The sequence below is a fragment of the Periophthalmus magnuspinnatus genome, chromosome 15, assembly GCF_009829125.3.
Source record: "Periophthalmus magnuspinnatus isolate fPerMag1 chromosome 15, fPerMag1.2.pri, whole genome shotgun sequence".
Classification (NCBI taxonomy): domain Eukaryota; kingdom Metazoa; phylum Chordata; class Actinopteri; order Gobiiformes; family Gobiidae; genus Periophthalmus; species Periophthalmus magnuspinnatus.
The window spans coordinates 26288319-26313050 of NC_047140.1; the positions used below are offsets into that span (position 1 = coordinate 26288319).

General features: G+C 40.0%; 1 protein-coding gene across 1 annotated transcript in view; it reads right to left on the reverse strand.

The window, feature by feature from the left end:
* Window positions 1-2242: 2242 nt before the first annotated feature.
* mlip (muscular LMNA-interacting protein) overlaps window positions 2243-24732 on the reverse strand; it is a 28598-nt gene continuing 6108 nt past the window's right edge. The window contains exons 2-12 of the mRNA XM_033980239.2: window positions 24102-24206; window positions 16104-16232; window positions 12934-14409; window positions 11351-11422; window positions 9958-10047; window positions 9785-9871; window positions 9672-9704; window positions 9163-9210; window positions 8410-8469; window positions 8212-8334; window positions 2243-2711 (exon numbers count right to left, since the gene is read on the reverse strand). Of these exons, the coding sequence (XP_033836130.1) occupies window positions 2514-2711; window positions 8212-8334; window positions 8410-8469; window positions 9163-9210; window positions 9672-9704; window positions 9785-9871; window positions 9958-10047; window positions 11351-11422; window positions 12934-14409; window positions 16104-16232; window positions 24102-24206 (2421 nt within the window). The 3' untranslated portion in view covers window positions 2243-2513. The remainder of the gene's footprint in view (window positions 2712-8211; window positions 8335-8409; window positions 8470-9162; window positions 9211-9671; window positions 9705-9784; window positions 9872-9957; window positions 10048-11350; window positions 11423-12933; window positions 14410-16103; window positions 16233-24101; window positions 24207-24732) is intronic.

A 24732-nucleotide genomic window follows, 5' to 3' on the forward strand; every position in this document is an offset into this window, starting at 1 on the left:
ATTAAAGGATTTAAACTTCAGCAGAAATGCCAACAAAAACGGAGATGCAGATCAGAAGTAAAAGTGGGTAGAACAAGATGAATGTGAAATGTGCAACATATTACAACAATAAACTTTGAAACTGTCTCCAGATTTGGGGCTGTAGACTTGGGCAAAGCTTTATTAGGAGCAGGGCTGTCATAAAATCTATACTAAGATACTGATACAAAAAATAGTCTCAAAACTAGATTGGATTGAGCAAAAATTGATAGTGAAAAAAATTGCTTAACGGTTGTATATTTGGACCATAGCTTTAGAATGGTCTAACAATCTCTGTCAGAACTATAGGACCCTTGAAAATAAAAAAGATCCTGCCTACTTTGGTTTGAACTATTGCAATTGTCATGATCCCGGATACCTCGTTTGTTGCCCTTTCCCCCTCCCTCACGTATCTGAGTCTGGAGCTGGGTGGAGATCTTGGCTCCTCCTGTGCACACCTGGAGGCAATCACAATCAGCTGCACCTGCGGTGGATAAGAGGACCCGACACTCAGCGCCAGATCTTTGTCGTGTTTACATCCCACTCCTTGGACCAGCCCAGCACTCCCGTCTTCGACCGTGCTTCCCTGTACCGGTACCGTACTCAACTCAGATTCAGCTCGTCACGTTTTCCCTTGGACAACGGCTAACTCCTCGCTCCCGACACACCGTCTGATCTACCGTCATTTGCCTATCTACACTTTGTAAATAAACACTGTTAAAACTTTCTCGACTTCTGTATTTTTGGTGTCTCGTGCCTAACATTACGACAGCAATTCATTGTACGTAGGCCTGGAGCAGAACTCTTTGGCAACTGCAGGGTGTCCAGAATGCTGTGACTCGCCTACTGAAAATGGGAGCACATGAATAACTATTCTCCTCTGTGCACTGGCTCACAGTCAGGTTTAGGATGAAATCTCACTGATTGTTTTAAAATGTTTGAGCTCACCTGTACCAGAGCTGTGCAGCTTTCCTCTTCTTTCAGAGCCCTTAGATCTGCAGCTCCTCCTGGGTGTTCCCAAGTCCAGGCTCATGTCCAGAGGAGACCGAGCATCTTCAGTAGTGGACCCTAAACTGTGGAGCATTTTAAGACTAAACCAAAAGCACATGCTTTTTTGTTTTGACTTTTAACTTGGTTCTGTGTAAACCAGCTCATCTTGTATAGTACTTTTTAGCTTAATATTGTATTGCATTATGCATATGCATATGTGTTTATTTGTACTATTGTAATATCTTATGTCTTATTTATACACTCACCTGTACAGCACTTTGGTCGCCCTTGTTTTAAAGCAGACTTATTCTGCAAAATCAACTTTATAGAGCTTTTAACCATGTTATAGTTGTTGTATTTGGAGTGATCTGTGCATGTTTGAGCAATCTCTACTCTTACAAGCTTATTTTCAAAGTGCCATTTTTCCAATAAATCCCTGTTTTCACCACCACCAGTACACGCCCATTGCTCTGTACTTACTTCATTCTTCAATTTTATTTTCTTAATCGGTGATATGCGCAGGATTGGGCAGCGCTGCATAGTCATTTTGGTACAAATGAAAAATAAAATCCACTACTTGCTAGCGTGACCTGCAGCTAAACATAGGAGAGACCAACAGCTCCATGGCTCTTTGTTGTGATGATGTTTATAGCGACGCCAGCTCCTATTGGGCACCTTAGTTTTCTAATGCGGATATCCGGAGATTTGTGTCTTTATAAAGTCATTTTAGATTAATATTGCGATTTGAAATGTGCAAATTATAACATAATGATCCACAGTCTCTTTAACTGTGACACTGAAATTAGTAGAGTATATTCCTTAGTGTCAAAATGGAGTTTGATTTGAATGCCATTTTAGTGCTGTTACAACACTCATTACTGGGGATTATCATGTTGCTATGTCTTCGGTTGATTAGAGAAACCAGAGTGTGAGAGTGTTTTAGCCACTCAGCCACTCTGCACTCAAGATCCTGATGTCTAGACTAAGGCCGTTTCATGTGAAGGTTTTTAGCCTGGGTCCATAAAAATGAGCTACAAATGGCTAATTCAACAAAATACATTGATTTGGAGGTTATGAACACACGTACAAGGTGAACTAGCTACGATTAAAAAATAAAATAAAATATAATACTCAGGTATGCATGAATGGATGTGTGTGTTCCAAGTCAACACTGCAACCACCTACTGAGTTCTACAATTCCCATAGGCAATTAGAGAATTAACAAAATCAAAACTTTGTAGGGATATTTTTATTACATTCCCCAAGGTCTATAGAATCCTGTTTTTGGAGTAAAAAGCCTATACTTGCTTTGAATATTTAAAGCTCCATAAATCGTTGTAATTAAAACAAGCCAAAGAAGTAATTTTGCAGTCTTTAGTGTACATTATAGCTCTGTGGGGCAGTTTCAAGTGCTCTGCTTCCATTCGTTTTGCAGGGGCTGTGCTGGGTAAAATTGTCTTTATGCCCAGTATTTGAGCCCACCAAGAACTTGTCCAGACTCTAGATTAAATTTGAGTCTGAAATGCCCCTGGTTTTCTCTCAGCGGGACAGAAAGATGTGGAGGGTCCATGTTTAGGGGCGTGTCTGACGGGCTCTTCTGGCTCCGTTATGTGCAGGTCACACGCTGAGGGAGCTAGGGGGTGCTCTCCTCCTCCCAGCCTCTGGCCTTTTGAACCGCTGTCTACTCCGCTGGTGTTTCTGCCCTAGGAGAGGAAGAGAAACAAAAGGATAATGCTGTGAAGGAAGAAAGGAGGTCAAAATCGATGTGTTGTCCTCAAGGGTGTATTTAGTGGAGTGAATATTCATCGGTTTGTAATTGGCAATTATCCTCTTTGGGTGTTTTGTTATTCCTCACCTGTGCCTAGTTTTGGACACAAACAAGGACTTAAATAAATGATGGACACAAGTGGCACAAGCATATGGTCAATTATGAAAGAAATAAAAGAGGAAAGATTTGGAAAAGTACCAGTATCTTGACTCACGATTCTTTTAGAGGTACAGAACGGATCAGTGATCTATTGTACTGTACTTTTGTACTGTTTTGTTCACTTGCCCATGGTCTATGGATTTGTTTGATCTGATACCATCCATCCATCCATCCATTTTCTTCCGCTTATCCGGGGCCGGGTCGCGGGGGCAGCAGTCTAAGCAGGGACTCCCAGACTTCCCTCACCCCGGACACGTCCTCCAGCTCCTCCGGTGGGACCCCAAGGCGTTCCCAGGCCAGCCGAGAGACATAGTCCCTCCAGCGTGTCCTGGGTCTTCCCCGGGGCCTCCTCCCGGTGGGACATGCCCAGAACACCTCCCTAGGGAGGCGTCCAGGAGGCATCCTGAGCAGATGCCCGAGCCACCTCAGCTGGTTCCTCTCAACGTGTAGGAGCAGCGGCTCTACTCCGAGCTCCTCCCGTGTGACCGAGCTCCTCACCCTATCCCTAAGGGTGCGCCCGGCCACTCTGCGGAGGAAGCCCATTTCAGCCGCTTGTATCCGCGATCTTGTCCTTTCGGTCATTACCCAAAGCTCATGACCATAGGTGAGGGTAGGAACGTAGATTGACCGGTAAATCGAGAGCTTCGCCTTCCGGCTCAGCTCCTTCTTTACCACAACGGACCGATACAGCGACCGCATCACTGCAGACGCTGCACCGATCCGCCTGTCAATCTCACGCTCCATCCTTCCCTCACTCGTGAACAAGACCCCGAGATACTTGAACTCCTCCACTTGGGGCAGAGACTCACCACCCACCCGGAGAGAGCAAACCACCTTTTTCCGGTCGAGAACCATGGCCTCGGATTTGGAGGAGCTGATTCTCATCCCAGCCGCTTCACACTCGGCTGCAAACCGCCCCAGTGCCTGCTGCAGGTCCTGGCTCGAAGAAGCCATCAGGACAACATCATCTGCAAACAGCAGAGATGAAATCCTGTGGTTCCCAAACCAGGCCCCCTCCGGCCCCTGGCTGCGCCTAGAAATTCTGTCCATAAATATAATGAACAGAACCGGTGACAAAGGGCAGCCCTGGCGGAGTCCAACATGCACTGGGAACAGGTCTGACTTACTGCCGGCAATGCGAACACAGCTCCTGCTCCGGTCATACAGGGACCGGACAGCCCTTAGCAAAGAGCCCCGGACCCCATACTCCCAGAGCACCCCCCAAAGGACACCACGAGGGACACGGTCGAATGCCTTCTCCAGATCCACAAAACACATGTGGACTGGTTGGGCATACTCCCATGAGCCCTCGAGGACCCGATGGAGAGTATAGAGCTGGTCCAGTGTTCCACGACCAGGACGAAAACCACACTGCTCCTCCTGAATCCGAGGTTCGACTATCGGTCGGATTCTCCTCTCCAGCACCCTGGAATAGACCTTACCGGGAAGGCTGAGGAGTGTGATTCCCCTGTAATTGGAACACACCCTCCGGTCCCCCTTCTTATACAGAGGGACCACCACCCCGGTCTGCCATTCCACAGGTACTGTCCCCGACCGCCACGCGATGTTGCAGAGACGTGTCAGCCAAGACAGTCCCACAACATCCAGAGACTTGAGGTACTCAGGACGGATCTCATCCACCCCCGGAGCCTTGCCACCGAGGAGCTTGCCAAACCACCTCAGTGACTTCAGCCAGGGTGATGGACGAGTCCGCCCCTGGGTCCCCAGTTTCTGCTTCCTCCTCGGAAGACGTGACAGTGGGATTGAGGAGAGTGGGTTGATCTGATACCATCACTTAAAAAAAAAAATAATTAAAAAGTGAGTTTGATATTGAAGCTGAAATTTCAGTAGAAATGTCTATCTTGTTTTTTTTTTTTACTTCTGTTATCAAAAAGGGTAAATATTATCAAGAAAAAACATAAACTGTGTCATTTTCATTGGAAGCACAATAAAAGAGGAGCGTGATGTGTGACTGAGCATTATGTCCCTGTGTCACAGTTTTCTGTTTGAAACGTTTTGAAAGTTTCTTTGAAAGTGAACAAATGGAGCTTAGTAAAGTATACAGCGAACAGTGGGAGACTGCAGCACTTATGCCACTCTTGTGGAGAAGAGTTTTTTAGTTTGAATAGAAAAAAATATATATCTTAAACACAGACTGTTAAAAGTATCCAGCTGCACAGCAAGAATAACCTTCTTGCTGTGTTTGAAATGGCTTGAAAGGGCTTGAAATGAAATCTCCATCTAAATAACAGCTGTTCAATTTTACATTCAGTCAAAAATAAACAGATTCTGGGTGTTTGAAATTATAATTGTAAATTGTACAAGTCAGAAATCTCGTGCCATAGTTCAAGTTATGCTCCCATAGCAGGGTGATGCAGACTGTACTGTACTCCACGTGGACAGTTGTAGATCCCCATGTCGGATGTTTGGAGGGACTGGTGGCACTTGGAGGCAAAACATGGAGTATCACACAAAATATGTGTATAAATATATTGCCACTTATGACTTGAACATTTTCTTGAAAAGAGTTTACACTGAAGTTGATTCTAATGTTTTGAAAATTGCAGTATATTTTTGATGCATTCAGGAGTTCAAGTATCTCAGGGTCTTGTTCAGAGTGAAGTATGGAGCGTGAGACTGACCGTTGGATCGGTGCCGTGTCTCTAGTGATGCGGTCTCTGTATCAGACTGTAGTGGTGAAGAACGAACTGAGTCCAAAGGAAAAGCTCTCGATTTACCGGTCAATCTACATTCCTACCCTCACCTATGGTCATGAGCTTTGGATAATGACCAAGTGGACAAGATCACAGATACAAGTGGTCAAAATGAGTTTCCTCCACAGGGTGGCTGGGGGCGTGGTGGATAAATGACAGAATAATTTACAGTATTACCCATACATGTGATTAATATGAGATTAAGACTTTTTCACTCAGGAATTAGAAATTCAATTATGACCAGATGGGTTTTGTAATTTACTGTGTGACAATGCACCAAGGCAATAATCAGGTAGACAGTGAGGTCAGAGAAAAACTTATTTAAATACTCAACACCTCTGTGATACATGTGAAGGAGCTCATGTGTCAGCCTCATTTTGATTTAAATGACATTTCTCTCACCTCAGATTAGCAGAGTTTAGTGCATCTCTTGTTGGTTGATTGATTTTGTTCCTGAGTAGTTAATCCATCTGTCAATCACACCCATCTCACTTGGAGAGATTCACCAGTGACCAGATTCACATCTTTGTAAAGAATTGATTAAGTGTGTTTTCTGGATCCCAAGTCATTTTAAATGAGTTTTTAGAATGAAAACAACCTGATTGGACATTTGTTAACATATAGCTGGTTAGTGTCTGCTGTACCTTTAAACTTTGTATTTGATTTTTCTAAAATTCTATAGGGAAAACGAATGAGCTTCAAAGCGGGCAAGACCGGACGTGCTTGGATACAGAAGCTTTAACAATAGATGATATTTAGTTTTCTGTGTAAACATGATTGTGTGACATTCTTTTGGTTTGCAAGCAGAGGATGAAGTGTTATCCTGGATTTTCAAACATCATATTGAGCCTATATTTCTCTATTTTCCTTTCCTGAGATCTGTTATTCAGTGGCTTTGTTGGGACGCACGTTGACATTCGCTGTAATATTTGATTCAAAGGTTTGGGTAATAAAGCAGATGTATGTTTTTGTGGTGATGTTATGATTGAGCATGTTTTCAATTTGTCCGAAAGGGGCTAACGGCTCATTACTTAAATCTTGGTCACTACTATTTCTGGGCTTACTCTTTCTGCAGGGCTCTGTCAGAAGTACATGGGTAAAGGACTGTTTGGATTTTGTTATTAGCAAATAATAACTCACAAAGCTTATTTATAATTTGGCACCTTGGTATTTCAGATGACTCATGTTAGGTAATAGTATTTTGGTGTTTACAGTATAAATGAAAGGATTAAAAATAGCCTTACAAAAGCGTATTGAGCTGGATATAAAGGCGCTTTTACACACACACAAATACCCCACACAGGTACACACGCTCACAGTATCTCCCAGTGTGATTCAAGATCGTGCTTTGTGGAACTCAGGCTCCTTTCAAAAAGACCGGTGTTTAGCGTCAGATGTGTCAAGTGAGCTGACGTGCTAAAGAGGTCTGTGCTAAATGTAAATGGTAAAAGCCTGTGCATAAGGACACGGTTAAAGATGCAAAGCCCATATGCTGCAGCTGGACTGAAAAAAAATACATCATTCAAATCTTTAAACTGTTATTTCCTCTGAGAACTGACAACATCAAAATTATAACATTTGTCAGACAGATGGTATATATAAACAGAATGAGAATATGTACTGGCCGTCTTTAAGGATTATTTGCATAGAGAAACAGGACTGATGTGAAATATATATATAGTATATAAGGGGCTATGGGCGAAAACAGCGTGAGCCCCTTATAGTCTCTCCAAGGTCTTAGTCTAGTCTCCCGTTTCCCTTTAATTCTACAGAAAAGCCCAGTGCATTGTTTGGAATTAGAATATGAAAGTTTAAACACAACATTTGAATACGTTTGATAAGACTACATCAACATATTTAGAAGAAAGGAAAATAGAAGAAGGGCGGCTTAACATCACAGTCACTGCAGTAGAGAAATAGTCTGCGTTTTTAAATGCATCACACAACACAGTCAGAGAATCGTGCTGTTTATTTCATCTTTTCTGATGAGCCATGTTCAGTCTGAGCTCCTCAACTCAAAACCGTCATTGTTTTCTCCCTAAATGTGCATATTTTGTTCCCTCAGTCGCGCCTTTGGTTGATGAATTCTCTTTCGTTGATAGCCCTTGCTTTCATCATGGGGAAAATTAGAGATTAGAGAACATTTGCCTGCCTTGCAAAGAGTACCCTTTTGTGTAAGGCAGAGTGCGCCGTGGCTTATACAGAAACGTGTCAATCTCACATGTTGTCTGCTCTTTCTTTAGACAGACGTCAAACAGTGGGCAGACAGCAGGACAACACCTTACAGCTCAAAGGTCCCTGAAAAACGCTGGTTATAAACACATTTACAATTTTAGCAAGAAGTAAGACAAATACTTTAACTTCTTTCCAATACTGGCAATATTGTTCTCTCACTTTTGTCTCCTGTCTATGCAACTTTCAGCATTGTGTGCAAACTTGGAGACATTCTTGTCATGGTTTTAAAAGAAAAAATAAACACCATCATACTAGCTAAAGCATTGTTGGATGTGAAGAAGATGCGCATTTGTACTCTTCTCGTGAATATAAGTGTGCTGTTTGTACCTTGGCGCTGAAGTGTTGTTGAGAGACAAAGCGCCTGGAGGGACTGCAGTCAGACTGTCTATGAGGATCTTCTGGTGTCAGTCTAGGAATGGTCGCCGTGTTGCGGATCCCCCCCGGCCTTGTCTGGAACATGACAACAGTGAAGATGCAGGTATGTGCTCATATGTGTCTGCAGAACACAGAGTAATTAAAATGTACCTTATGAAGATCTGCACTCCTCCACTCATTTCCAGGTGACTTTAAATTGCCAACAGATGCCTGGAAGAAAATAGAACTACTTTGAAAAACACTTCAATCAAAAGCAGGTTTTTTCAGACTAACTAGTCAACTAAATGCTGAGATAAAAAAAAAAAAAAAAAGTCATTATGTAGAGTTCCTTCCAAAGATAAGATGATTAGAAAGAATGTTAAAAATGCCCTTTGCCGGAAATGTTTCACTGTATGAGAGTAACTACGGCAGTCTGTGGAGGGGTAGTTCTCCTAAAAACACTGTCCATTTTATTAATGCCATACTGTGGAACATTCCAGGCAAGCAGTAACCTCAAAGGAGACAAGCTGGTGATGCTCCACTAGAATAGTTCAATGCGTCTTGTAATGATTATGTGTTGATATGTATTGATGATATGGATATTCTAAATAAATATGTGGGCATAAATATGAGGCATTTTGAAAGTTTTGAATGCAATAACACAAAGATTTCTAACTTTTGTTTTCTGCAGATAACTACGGAGCCTCAAGTCAGTATTCCTCTCAGCGATGCAGCCCGGGCTCAAAAACACAAATGAATAAATAAAAGGAAAGGGTTCTAAGCTACTTATTTACATAAATTCATGCTTTGTTTTATTCAATACGAACTACAAAAAATAAGAATGTGCAAAGACCTCACACAGCAATTATACTGGAATTGTTAGAGCTCAAAAGTGGTCTCCATGGACACAGCGTTTTTACTCACGTATTTAGTTTCACGGCCATAAGTTCTTGGAAAAGTTGCGTTGTTTTTCTAAAGACAAAAAGTAAACATATAAGATGTTGTGATTCAAGGTCTTTTTGCAGGAACAAAAAGCTCATGGCTCATTGTACAGTGAAGAGACAAAAGACAAAATAAATTCTTGGTGACTGCAGGTCGCTGATCGCACTCAGTGACATCTGAACATTTGGTAACTGTTCAGGTTCAAGTCAAAATCCTCTCTATCGTAACATATTTATTTAACAATGACACTGTAGAGTTTTTTTTCCTTTGAACTTCCAAAAAAGTAGACGTTGGTAGTGTTGGTGTTGCATCCAGGACCACAGAGGAGACATACTAATGTAATCTTGTAAAATATGTTTCAATCATTAGGCTTCCTACTTTTTTGGGTGTGAACTTTGAGCACTTCATATTCAAACAAAAGAATAATCATCAAGGACAATTAGAATGAAAAGTAAGAACACATTGGAGCACACTGCTGTTCACAACTTTACCTGTGCCTCATTGACAGCTGGTGATTTTGATTTCTGCAGAGACAGAGAGTGCATTGATTAACTGTTGTGTGTTTAGACGTAGTCTCTGTATTTGCCATTATTACTAAACTCACAGGTGGAATGGGGGAGCTCCTTAAAATCTCATCAATAACTGCGTACAGCTCTTCAGACTCCTTCCTGAGCCAGGCCGGGGAACACATCTGCTCCATGGACACGCACACAGGTTTTGTTTAGAGTTTTATGGTGAGATGCAGGTGTGAGAAGGTGCAGAGTTGTGTGTAGTTACTTCTTTGTGGGTGTCAGTCTCCTGTGCGTCTAATGGCACACCTCTGTCCCCAGCGCCGCCCTCTCCTTTCTCCACCTGCTCGTCTATCACCTGCAGCAGACGGACAGGGTTCAGCCCATTGTTAAAAACACATCTCCAAACCACATTATATGCATCCCGTTTCTCTAGATACTATTTATAGGGAGCTGTATTTAGGTCCTCGAGTTTGTCTGCACTTGGAGAGAGATTCTAGGTCATTTTGTGTAAACATTAGGTACAAGCTGAAATATAATGAGGCAACAGTTACGGCAAGAAATGTTTGTCATAATTTTTTTCTGACTGAAGTACATGTAACCGGTGATTGTCATACTAAAAGGTATTTAGTTACAGGATTCTGAATACTTCATACATTCATTCTGTTACATGATCTGATGATTCTACTGTATTCAAAATAATTACAATACTTTTAGATTGAGTTGCATTATTCATGGGTTTCAGGTTCTTGTTATGTTACATCTTGAGGACGTATCCCCATTCAAAAGTAAAAAAAGAAAAAAAAGGGGAAAAAGAACAGGGCGGAGGAACAGGGTGGGTATTTGAAGAATCATTGTACAGAGTGGCCCAAAAGTCACTGACACTTTTAAATCTTCAAGAGCGCCGATAATTCTTAAGTTATACTCACCAAATTTTAGTAGTAGGTAAACTGAACCTTCTGAGATTTTTGGCAATATATACAGTAATAATTGTTCACTGACACTTGAACTTATCACTACTTAAACTAGGGGAAGTAAAAATGACTTAATTTTTTAATTAAATGTTTTTTAAGTGTCCACCATTTTCAGTTTCGCACTGAATAGCCCGATCCAACACACTTTGCATAACATTTGAAAGCATTTCTGGGCTTATGGCTCTTATTTGATCCTCGATATTGTTTTATATTAAGTCGTTTATTGTCTGAGGTTGCTTGGTGCTATATTTGCTCATATTAATGTCGGAAGGGTAGTTCTCAATGCTCTGAAAAAATAAAATAAAAATATTTAGAAACAAAAGAGTTCAACTATCAGTGACTGTAGTATTGTGCTCATTTTTGTTAAACTAAGAGTATTCAAGAGGAAATGTCCATATTCCACTGTTGAGACAAATGCTACAAATCATTGTTGTAATTGGATTAGGAAAAAAAAAAAAATTGCTTGAAAATTGAAAAAATTGAAAGATTTTCTGGTTCTGGTCCCAGACTCTTTTGCATTCAAACTGAAAGCAAGAGGTTGGCTCACCAGGCTAGGGTGACCTTATTTGCCTCAAAATATTACCGGTAAGTTTTGATGATGACAAGATGAATGATGTTTAAATACATCGTGTGTAAATAGAAATGCATATACTGACTTACATAACCAAGAATAGACACAACTCTCACCTGTTGATCCAGCAGCAGGGTGTTAGTGGGAATCGCTGCCAAAGATTTATAGCTGGACTTGATCTTGTGTGGCTGGTTTTGTGAGAAGAAAGATGAACCGGGTTAGCTCACTTTCAGAATGGATCGAATTACCATAAAAAGTCATTATTTGTGACCTACATTTCCAGAGGCATGTATTACACTTTGACTGCTCCTGTCCACTTATCAGCCTCATACACAAACACACACTCAGCTACAGTAACAAACTCATGCATGTGTGAGGGAGCGCTGATGGGAAAACGCCGAAAACGTTCACTGCACTTTGACTCACTGACAGCCTAGAACACCGCAAGCTACATCCGTCTACTGTGATGTCCTTTATATCACTATGGCAATTACATTTGATCATTACGAACTATTTGGATGATGGGGTTTTAAAGTCTAAGAAGTTTGGCCTAGAAAGTTGACGTCTGCTTATGCTCATCATTGTCGAGGAATTTCTTAAAAGGAAATATCTAAAATATTATAGCACTGGATCTTAACTGGGCCACGTGAAGTGCACATCATTCAGGTTCATTTTATTTGATCTATAGACCAAAGACAGCACCATCTACGCAGGTTACGATCATGACCGCTTCCCCTAATGTTAAAGGTACACTGTGGAATTTTTCTGGAGGAGTGTACATCACCTCCTTATCTCCATGACGATCTTATTGCAGTGCTTAAAATGTTCCACAGTACAGCAATAACTATCTTTCTCCATGTATACACGCGGGCGACGCACCCTGTTCGTCTCCGTGAAGATTTTATTACGGTGCATGAAATATTCCACAGTGCAGCATTAAATATATTTCTCCATGTACCAAGTTACAGGTTAGATCTCTGGAGAGGCACCCCTGCAATAATAATAATAATAATGGATGTTTTTCGAGGTGTTTTTGAGCAATAATGAACATTTTTAAAAAGAATAATTTCTATAGATAAATAGTTAAAAGCCACACTGAGGAACATATTAGGCAATGGTGTAACATTCTAACGGATAAAGGCAGAAAGGGTACACAGTGCACCTGTATAGATTTTTGGATGTTCTGTATTTTTTGATGTGTTGGCACTGCTGCTATATTGATCCTGACAATTCAATACAGAGGATGTGGACCTATGTGAGATGACTTACCTGAATTGTTGAAAAGGGAAAACTATTTCTTTGCAGCTTTTTGAGTTTTGATGTTTCAAAATTCAAAATGACAACAATCTTTCTTATCCTTACCTGCTCTACAAATCAATGAGCAAAATAGATTTTTTTTTCTTCCTTGATAGCTGCACTTACTCCAAATGGCTTCCTGGTGTTTGACAGCATGCCAATCACCACAATGTGATTTATCAAAAGCCACGTTTTAAAGCGTCAGAACTGATAGACAAGAGTCAGGAGAGACACATAAACTTTTGTGTAAGTTGTCAGACTTCACTATCATACAGTGAATCATATTTTGTTTTGATTTCTTTTACTAGAAGCGTGTGGGAGGACTGAAAGAATGGTATGTCAGGGACAGGTGAACAGATAAAACATCACATCAAGCACATGTCATGCATATGGGCCAAGCTACCTTTCTTTTTTTACCCTCCCTGTCAGAGCTGTCTGATATTCCACTCCCCGGTCGCGGAGAAGGCGTGGACCGCAGTGACAGGCAGGGCGACGGGGTGAGCTCTCTGATTGGTGGAGCGGGCGAAGGGGTGGGAGTGTGGGTGGGCGTGGGGGAGGCAGAAGCACCCGGAGAAGGCCACCCTGAAAAAGCCATGGGCGTGTAGCGAGAGGGAGACAGACAGTGAGATGGAAGAGGTGACTTTTTCGGCTCGAATTGGGTTGGGACCCGTGGCTTCCCCACGGTGAACCCAGTAGGTGGCGGCGATGGTGAATAGGCAGAAGTAACATTTTGAGAAGAGCAGGAAGGAGGAGATTTGAGCTGTTGTGACAGAGACTGAAGCTTTGAGAATGAGGAATTAGGGAGGCGGGTCCATTTCTGTGGCACACCTGTATTTAATTCCAAAGCAGGTTCAGGAGACAAACATGTGAATTTGTTGGGGGTATTATCCACATTGACGCACATTGAAGGCATCAAAATGGGAGACTGTGGTTTAGAAATAGAGACGTAAGACCGATTTACTGGGGAAACGGATTTGACTATGGAGGAACCAACTGCAACCGGCTTGAGCGAGCTGCTCTTCTTCTGTGATTTCAAAGTGCTCAGGGGCGGAGGTGAAATGACTTGCTGCCATCTTGGGACTGTGTTTGATATACTGGTCTTGATTTGATTCTTGGGGCATGACGTTTTGCACAAGAGCGGGGGAGCAGTGGCGCAGCGGGTCAGGTCCCTGTACGCATCACTTTGGCTGTCTATGGAAGTTGTGGAGGAGTATTCAGTGGAGAGCTCCAAGGGAATGGACGCAACACTGGAGGCAGCTGAGCAAGCATTGCAATGGGATACTGTGATGTTGTTTACTGGCCAGCAGGGGGTGTAGGGCCGCTGGACGGTGGAGGACAAAACAGGGAGGCGCCCTTTCCTCAAAATGGCGGTGAGGAGAGACAGGCGGGTCAACGGAGGGCGGTGACGCGTAGGGGTCGGGGACATTGGACACGTTAAACTTTCACATGAAGAACGCAAACTTTGGGGTAAGCTAATCAGGCTAGAACCAGGCGCCAGGAAGTGCTTTTTAACTGGGAGAATAGAAGGAGTGAAGATTCCAGAATAGACTGAAGAGCAGGGGGAGATAGTGCGGCTGCCCGAGATAGAAGAAGCATCTTTTTCCGAGCATGCAGATAAGATGGACTCCCTTGAAGAAGCTGGTGTAGGAAACAAGTCTGCAGAACTGGTGGGGCTAGCTCTGTCCTGTTGTGTTTTGAAATAGCTGCTCGAGCTAACCTCAGACGCTCGCCCGGGGATACATTGATAGCTCTGCTGGGAAATGTCTGTGTGTCTATTAGCGACTGCCTCCATAGTGGTTTGTCCCCTGCTGGAGGTATTTTGAGACTGATCGCTGAAGGAGGGAGCTGAGCCAGACACGAGATCCTGTGAAGGTGCGCACTGGAAAACAAAAGGTGTGATTTAGGTTCACAGGCTAAATAAGTGCTCCAGAGAGTATTTATGGTTATAGCACATTGTCCACATGGGGTCTAAACAATTCACAGCTCTGAAAATAATACAAGTATACATAAAACTATGGAAGCCCGTTTCCGCCATGAAAAAAAAAATAAAAGCCCCACAGAAAGTCGAAATTACGAGTTTTAAACTCGTAATTAGTAGTTTTAAACTCGTAATTAGGAGTTTAAAACTCGTAATTATGAGTTTAAAACTCGTAATTATGAGTTTAAAACTCGTAATTACGAGTTTAAAACTCGTAATTAGGACTTTTAAAACTACTAATTATGAGTTTAAAACTCGTAATTATGAGTTTTAAAACTACTAATTATGAGTTTAAAACTCGTAATTAGAACTTTTAAAGTCTTAATTGAGCTTGTAGCACACTGCAACTGAGTGTACAGAGCAGAGGAGACAGGAGGAGGACTGTTATGTTTATCACCTACATACTTTTAAAAAATGAATAAATTAAGCTCCAGTAAAGTTTCTGGCGTCTTGAACAAATCAGTGGGCCCTGAGTGCTGTTCTGACCACTCATGAGCTGTGCTCTGTGTCTGTGAGCGCTCGTTTTCCTGGTCTGAGCAGAGTGCCAGCTGGTCACAACCCCGCTGGTTTATTGAGGAAATTATTAAAATACCAAATTCATTTAATCAAAATTGATAAGGTTCACTTTTTGTAAATGTTACATTCCCAAAATTACGAGTTATAAACTCATAATTCATACTTTTAAAAGTCCTAATTACGAGTTTTAAACTCATAATTAGTAGTTTTAAAAGTCCTAATTACGAGTTTTAAACTCCTAATTACGAGTTTTAAAACTCCTAATTACGAGTTTAAAACTCGTAATTTCGACTTTCTGTGGAGCTTCTTTTTTTTTTTTTCATGGCAGAAACGGGCTTCCATATAAAACAGTGTTATGCTAAAAAAAAATATTTGACAGTGGCTATGGACGGAAAGATACAGATCAACTACAGCTGACCAAAGTGCTTCACAAATATGTATATAGTTACAGATCACATGATACATAGGAAAGAAACAATATAAAGAAACACAATATTATTTTAAAGATACTATCTGTAACTAGATTGGCCAACCCACGACTGTTGTATTCTCACATAACGCCACTAGATGCTATCTAAGTTTCTGCAGTCTGATAGTGTGCCAGCTTTGGCGTGACAGAAGAAAACCAGAAAGCACAAGTGTTAATCTGGGAAAATGATATGAAATCTCTTAAATACCTAGTAGATATACATTTTCATTTTCACCTTACACCAATTTATTTATTTATTTTTTTCCAGAAGCATTTTTAATCTCCTGCATCTCATTATCGCTGCACACTATTGTACAAAATGTTATAATAAATACTTAAATTGCAAATGAATCATCAAAAATTAAGGAAAAAAACTTGATATAATATAATAAAGATGACACAAACCTCACATTTTCCGCAGAAAAAGAACCAAAAGCCAGACAAAGTGGAGATGCCATTATTTTAAAATATAATTACACTGTCTGAAAAGAGGAGAGCCTATATTCAACTCGGACTAATAAGACACTGCTGACAGCATCTTATCTCAAATGTTAAGCTCACCAAAGAATTGAAATGCACCTCAAATCTGTGGCATCTTTTTGGTACTTACCGCAAGTTCAGTTTTTCTGGGTGATTGCGTTCTGTCCCTTTCTTCTTGAAGCTCTGAGTTTGGGATATACACAGCTCTGAAAGGCTGTTCTCCCGGCACGGCCTCCCTGGTGGTCTCCTCTGCCACGTTCTGACGGGAGAAAGTGAAGCAAATGTTTAGGAGCCTGTGGGCTGGTGAAACATGAGCAGAGGAGCAGGGCACAGGCCAGACTGCTGTCAAACTCTCCTGCCCCCAACATACATTACACATGGACCCTAACATTCATTACATACTCCAGCAAGAGCTCACGCAATAGGTCACACGGAGGGACAACACGGGCTGCTGACATATGGGACACGCATTTGCACACACTTACACGCGTACACAAACACGAAATTGGGCTAAAATGGAAGTATTACACCTGTACCTGGACTAAACCTTTACTAAACCAGGACTGAACCAGGACTAGAACAGGACCAAACCCTGTCTACATCAGGACTAAGCTGATGTAGACAGTAGCTGAGGTGCTAGATTGTTTGACCTCTGATCTGAAGGTTGTTGGTGTGAGTCCTGCTCTTGACATAAACATCACTGGTAGAGCGATCACATCCAGGTTGGCGATGCGATTCCAGCTCCCACAAGACACTTAACCCACCTTGCCCCCAGTATCTGCGTACATTGCTGTATGAATGTGTGTGTAAATGGGTGAGTGGTTCCTTGATGTAAAGCGTTTTGAGTGTCTTGAAGGTGGAAAGGCACTATATAAAAATGTGGCCATGCTAGGTTAAAACCAAGACTTAGTTCCCAGTCAGATAAGAGAAGTGGTGGAAGAAGTAATCAATTTTGTTATTTAAGTAAAAGTACAGATACCAGGGTGAAAAAAGAAAAAAAAACTCAAGTAAAACTAAAAGCATCACATGAAAAAATCTACTTGAGTAAAAGTATTAAAGTACCTGTTTTAAAAAGTTAACATATTTTGTGCAGCTTTTGAGATCTAATAAAGTTTTAAATGTAGTGATTTTGATAAAGATTTGTGCTGAATCGATATTTTTTTCCTAGCTGTTTTTATTTGTATATTTCCGTTTGCTCAGATTATGAAACTGTTAAAAAATAAACCCCTCAAGCTTTTCAGCAGGACTCAGTCAATAATAAAAAAAAAAAAAATACTTTATACTTTAATACTTTTTAGTCCTGTTCAAAAATATGGAGGAGTAGAAAGTACAGATACCTGCTCTCAAATGTAATGAAGAAAAAGTTAAAAGTATAAATTTTAAAATGTGCTCAAGTACAGTACAGACAGTTAACAATTCAGGACTTTTCTGCTTTTACTTTGTTACATTCCACCACTGGATAAGAGTTTTTGGCTATGAATTTGCAAATAAAACAAAGACCAAACTGATTAAAGACGTCCAAATGATGAATGTATCATATTCAGTACTGGTTTAGAATTATAGAGGACTTACGACAGGCAGCTACTTTCCACATCAGCTCACATATAATCCAGTCTTCTAACTACAGCAGCCAATTAAAACCATTTTACCGAGGTTGGGATATGACTTGAGATACGCCGCAATCAGACAAATGGAGGGCTGCCAGATTGACACTTTATTCTGGGAGCTGTAATCACAATGAATAGTGGCTAATGTCAGCACTGTGTCAAAGGCCGTTACTCATATAGTAATGGGATTGCACAGGCGTGATTGGTCTCATTATATATAAAAAGCTTAAAATTACCCATCCAAAATAATACAGAGATCTGCAGCACTCCACTCCGGTCAAAAGTGTACACTACAACACCTGAGCTCGCCTTCATCCCCTTATATAGAAACGCTAATGACATGAGTCCCTCTTCTTCAAAAAAACATTGAAAACACTGGACAAAAAGCCTCTACAGTATCACTATTGTAATATCTTAAGTAAATATAATATTCTGGATCTTGAAAGTTATCAGGTATTTATGGATGCTTGCCTTATTTTTAAAGTTTTAAATGGACTTGCTCCTCCACCATTAATGGATTTTATAAGTAAAAAAACGACTGACCGAGTTAATACCAGAGCATTGACCAGAGGAGACTGTGACGTACAGAGATGCAGGACCAAATTTGGCCAAATGGTGACATCTGTCAGAGGATCACAGTCATGGAACACATTACCGGCCCATGTCAGGAACTGTGGGTCCTTTTCAACCTTCAAGAACACTCTGAAACATTGGTTGAAAAATAGTCAAACATGCTCACACATCTAGATTTTTTTTTTTTTTTCTTGGGGCATCTTAAACTCAGAATATGGTCTATTGTGGTTCACTTGTTGTCATGTCTTTGTGCACTTTTGTCTCATCTGTGTTTCTCTAAATGTTCTGTTTCTGACCTGCCTTAGGACAACGGATGTAAAGTAGCTATTGTGCTAATTCCAGCATATTTACATTGATGCTGTTTGTTGACATGTTGATTAATATGCACTGTCCTAATTAAAATAAATAAATAAAAAAAAATAAATGAGGTGTAATGAGGGTCTTTATTTGCATTTGAAGAAGCCCAAACAACATGCATTCATTCATTGTCTTTTTGTTTTTTGTTTTTCTTTTGCAAACAAGATGACAAAAGATTGATAGCAAAAGGTTCCAAGGTTCTCCATCTGAAAAAATGCACTTTTTTAATGAATATATGAAACAAAGCTAATTTTTATACATGATTTTCCTTATTAAGTTTTCGCCAACTTCTGTAGTTTAAAGTTTCCACAAAACACAGCACTTTTAACCACAAACCTTTAAGTTAGTAGTTCAAATAAAGCTTTATGTGGATTATTTAGGCAGCAGCTTAGCCAAACATCGGCCTCTGCTGAAGATTTAAGGCCGTTAGTCAATACCATAGACTGGATATATAAATGGACATAGCTGAGTGCGCTTCCAGCTCCATCGACTTTGGCTCCAGTTCACTTTCTCTGTAAAAACTGTGGCTCCTCTCTCTGTAACTGCTGCTGTCAGACTCGTCATTTTGGCCTTAGAATGTTCGTATAAACCCGCTCTACATGACCCTCAGCTCCAAATTCACCCCATAACTGCTTCATTTGTTCACTTCTTTATACAGTCTATGGCCGAAACGCAAAAAAGTGTAAATGTCTGTCTCTAGAAAGTATTTTAAAATGTCACAGTAATATTAATACCACCGTTTTCCACTATTTGAACCCTGCTATTTATACATACTTGAGTGCCTTGCAAATGCTGTTTTCTCAGTTGTTTTTCATTCTTACAAAGTGGTTCTCATGATGCTAAAAAACTGAAACATGCATAGTTGGTGTAAGTGCACTGCCTGATTGTACAACAGTCCAAAGGGAACCTCCTTAATTGCAGTGAATGAACGGGTCCAGACAATGGGTCCAAATACTTCAGCTCCGACTTGTCACAGAACCTCATCATGGAAATAAAGGTTTATTTTCAAAGGGACATAGTTATAATTTTAACCAGGAGTTAACGCAGGCAAAGGGCGAGTATTCAGCTCTGATCTAATCTCCCTGTGCATTGTGCCTACAGTGGATTTTAAAATACTGTCTTTCTTAGGTAGTGATGGGACTTTCAGCTCTTTTATGGGATCTGAATCTTTTGGATCTGTTAATTTCAAAGAGCTGCTCAAAGACTGGCTCTTTTACTATTTATTTACATTACAGAAGACAATGTAAGAACTCACTTTAATAACAAACTAATCGCAGAGAGAAAGGACCAAAGCTTAAATTTGTTTAAAATGGTTCAAGCGGAGTGGGAGTGAGTTTACCCTTTGGAATTATTCAAAATATAAATAACACATTGCACTGAAAAATTGTAATTTTAAAACTAACTTTTATTATGATGCCAAATATGTTTTTTCTGCACAAATCTCTCACTCGTGTCGCCCGCTCTGCTTCTTTGTTGATTTTTGTGTCGAGTTAATCCGTATAAAAATGCAGACAAATTAGAAAGAAAAAGATTTGGCACATCTCGAGACTTAGGAGAGGATTCAAAAGGCTATAGTGCGAGAAACAGTGAAACAATAATATTAAAAAACAATAATAAAGTCAGTTATAGTTATTATAATAATAATAATAATGAAGCAGTTTTCTTGTCACTCATGTTGTTTTCAGATTTCATGCATAATTCATTCACTCCTCAATCAAACGTGATGATTAGCTACTAGTGTGATTGCCTAGACAAAGTGTAGCTGTCAGCCTGTGTCTATGGCATTAGTTTAGATGATTTATTTAACCTTAACAGGAGAGAAGCAATGTACCAGTGTGCAGCATTATGGCTAATTCCCACCTGTTGTCCCTGGGCAAGCTGATGTCCATAAAGTCTCTTTACAATTTAAAACATTTATTACAAAGGCAATGGGTCATATATCTTAATCAGACTTGTTCTATTGTACTCAGTGGTTTCTGAAGTTTTTGACGTAATTAATACACCTCTTGCATGATCAGTGTTTTCCTCAGATGTTCTTGGTCACTTTTCTCTTTCTATCTAACACAGTTTCTGTCTCCATACAATTTGTTGAGTTTGTGTATCTGTTTTTGTCTCAATAAACCATGATGCACATTTTGTCTTCTCTTGAGGAGGAGCCATTTCTTAGGGGTTCATTCAAAAGGAAGCCTCTTTAATCAACAGGATGCCTCACATACAAAAATCTAAAGTGATTAAAAACTGTGTACAATAGTACAATTCTAATTAATATATCTTATCAATTAAATTGAAAACAGTAAAGAGACTTAATGGACACCCTGTAGTTCATAAAATCAAACATGCAAAGAAAATGTTTTTACAATGACTGGATCATCATAAAAGTTCTGTAACCTCATTAAGATACAGTTCTATCAGCAGCTAAAATCATTACCATCATCCAAAAGCATCAATCCATCAATGAATTCAGAGCATCAGCCCCTCTCCAGACACATTAGTTCACATTAAGGGAGCAGGTTTGGTTTGAGAGGACGGATCGTTTCGCCAGGCGTGACAATGTGCCATAGTTCATACATGTTATCAGCTCTGTGGGTAACATACTCCACTCACGGATGGGCGCGCATGAAAAGGCTGAGGTTCCAAATGCTGATGGAGACGTTCGGGAGGGGCTTTCACAGCTCACAGAAACAAACTCTTTTAGCAGAGAAGCAGCTGTATTGTGGATTGGTTTATACAGCACACAAACATTTGCATATATTATCAGGTTTTCATAACTTAAAATCTTTTACAAGAACATGATAGTGGTGGAATAGCTGACTTTTACTGACTTATTCATAGCTCCTGATGAGGTGATTGGTCTTGCTCAACAGCACAACAACTCAAGCTATAGCTGCGCTTTTATGTGAAATCAAGAATGCTGCCTATAAATCCATACCATAGACTTTATATACAGGCTGTCCATAGTCTCCAAGTCTCTTTACAATTTAAATACTTATTACAAAGCCAATTATCTTAATCAGACTTGTTCCATTGTACTCAGTGGTCTCATTTCATACACGTCCATATGGGTAACATTAGCATGACACACATCAAGATGGTACTGGGTTTCTTGCCATGTTCCCAGTAGCATAGCATCATCAGTGGTTGCAATCGCATCTGTTATCTTTTGCTTTAGTTCAGTAATGTCCTTTATCTTACACAATAACTTTAACATAGCCCCATAGAAAGAAATCCAGAATTCAAATCTAGCAATTGGTCTAGTCCTTCCAATCCAACGCTCTGGAAATGTTTGATTGAGGAAGTCATGAAAAATGCAATATGATCAAAAACTTTTATAACCATTGAGTACAATATAACAAATCTAATTAATATATGGCATTACTTTCCTTTATATTTAAATTTTAAAATTGTAGAGAGACTTCATGGATACCCTGTATATTCTTTATACAGTCTATGCTCCATATTTATTTTAATGCATGCATGCTCTCGAAGAGCCAAATGTAAAATAAATCTAACACATTTTTAAACTTGTTAATTAACTGTTTCTGTATTTATTACTTATTCAAGTAACAAATATTGCATATGCATTTGCCTAAATGTAAAAATATGGCTGTGTAACTGTGTATCTCTTGATAAAATTAGATTTTACCTTTTAATTTACCCTGTCGAGGACCACATAAAATGATGTGGAGGGCCGCATTTGGCCCACGGGCCTTGAGTTTGACACGTGCTGTAGTATAACTATTGACTCTGTGATCTTGAAAGTAAGAATTCCAGAAAAATAAGAGTAAGGTCACATTTTAAATCATAGACTTAGGCTCTATGAAAACACTTCTAGCTGCTTTACCTAAGAAATAAAATACTTTGTGCTTGCCATTTTGAAAAGTTTCACATGAATACCTAACACAAACTTTAAAGGGCTTATAGAGTGACTTGAATAAGCTTAATGTCAGGTGTTTGTCCTTGAAAAACTTGGGAGTATATTGGCTTGTCTTTCATTGTATAGAAAAATAAGCCGGTCACAGTTAATATTATGTGCAGAGCAAACCTTGGCTTTAAAGAAATACTTATATTTTACCATAAGGAGACAACTTGAGCAGGTGGAATGACACTACATAAAGTTCTGTAATGACTTTGTTTCTAAACACTGTACAAGTTGCTGTTTGTGAAAAGAACTTAAGTCTAGGGATGAATGATGACGCTACGGTCTCAAAGTACTGCAGATAAAATGTTTTGGTGTGAGGATTTGATGTAAAATGCTGACTACAACCATTCAAACATTAATGTGCTGTTGCTTCTAGCCTGCCTGCCTCCATATGACAAACTCAACAACATCTTCCCCGAATAGAACGCTGAGATATTTATGAAGAAATGACTTATGCACAAAGGGAAAGCACTGGCAGGCAACACATTGGGGATAAGGAAACATGAGACACCAAAGCTCGTATTGTTTCAGAAAATACATAGTACAACTCATGACAGCCTCAGCTTAAGGTAGAGCAGCATGAAGTACACGCCCTCGGTCCTACCCCCCAAAGAGCGCCTTTGAAGTCTGCAATGAAGCACAGCTGACGTCAGACCACAGGCTCTGCTCCCAGTGCAAGTGCAGCCGGGATGTTCATACACATTTAGCAACGCACAGGGGGGTCATACTGGAAATAAACCATCAGCCATGCAGGGTTCAAAATAACTAGGAAAGTTAGTTTAAGTTTAAAGCGAGTGTTTATATTGCATAACTAAAAGTGTGTCCAATGCTAAGACAGCTGTAAAAATATTTTGACATTAGATTACCTTAAATATGCAACTAGTCTGAACATATCTGTGCTGCATGAAATAACACGTGAATGAGGCAGATAATGATTAGAGCTGTGCTGTGTGACTCTACACACTTCATTTAAACACATTATGGAACAACCTGGAGTGTATCACTGTTTTAATGTGCTTCCTGAAGTATTTATCATCGATACAGATACTGTTTGTTTTGATGATACTGCAGTGGGGACAATGAGATTAAACAAAACAGTTGTCTACAGCATATTTACATTACACTTTTTAACAATAGTCATGAAAATTATTTAGATCTAAGCTTCAATGATACAAGTTAAATGAAAAAAAATGTATTTACAATGTGTGTAATGAGATTCATAATTTATCATTTCTCTGGCTACACACTTGTGACATTGGGCTGACTTCCAAATGAAGCTGTTGTTAATAAGTCTGGGATTTGTTTTACAAAACAACAATGAACAACAACAAAAGCTGTCACTCAAATGCACACAAAAACATGCACAAAGTCATAAAGTAATCCAAATGGGGCAAACTTGTATGTGTTAGGCTGTGTATTGTAAACATGGTTCTTGTCATTTAAAGTTTCTTTGATGTCAAAAGAGATTTGGCACATCACATCTTACAGAGAGAGCCGAGTACACATGGGGCATGAGTGAATCTATGACCGTTTGAAGTGGACCTTATACAACTTTAATATATTCTAATTTATGACAACAGCTGATTAAATCTGATGACAAGGTCATTTCAGTTCTGTCGAATAATTCAAGAACGATTCAAATGAAAATGAATGTGTTGAGTGGATGCTGCACCTCATTTTGTTTTGCCTCTGAAGCTGCAGATGTCACTTCCAGACAGCTTTTAATTGGTAGTTTCTGCACAACTGGCACAAAAGTAAAGACGCAGGGCACCGTTACCTGTAAGACACACACATGTATTATAAGATCTCATATACCTCCACCATTCACAGCTGCATCTGTTTTAAACATATCTGAGGTTAGGGCTCAACTCACAGACACTGATGAGGCACATCCACGCTCACACAGACAATTTCACCTTCACCACACACAGGCCTAGGAGGAATAACGAGCTGTGAAGTTCAGCTCATCTCCAGCACCATAAGGCAGCACTTGAGCTTTATTTCACTGTCTTTTATAGTGAACTTTTTCATCATCATGCAAAAACAAACAACATATGGAATATAATGAAATGAAAAATCAAAGAGTTAGGGGCTATGACAATGTCAATGTCAACCAGTCTAATTTCTACATTTCTATATTATGTTTTTTCAGCCCTTAAGCTTTTTCTGCCAGGACAGTAAAGATTCAAATGGGGATAGAGAGTGGGAAAGATATTCGGCAAGTTGTCCAAATGGGGAGTTGATCTCTGATGAGGCAGAGAGCCTGGCATATGGAGCAACTTGGACCACTTGACTACTGGGCA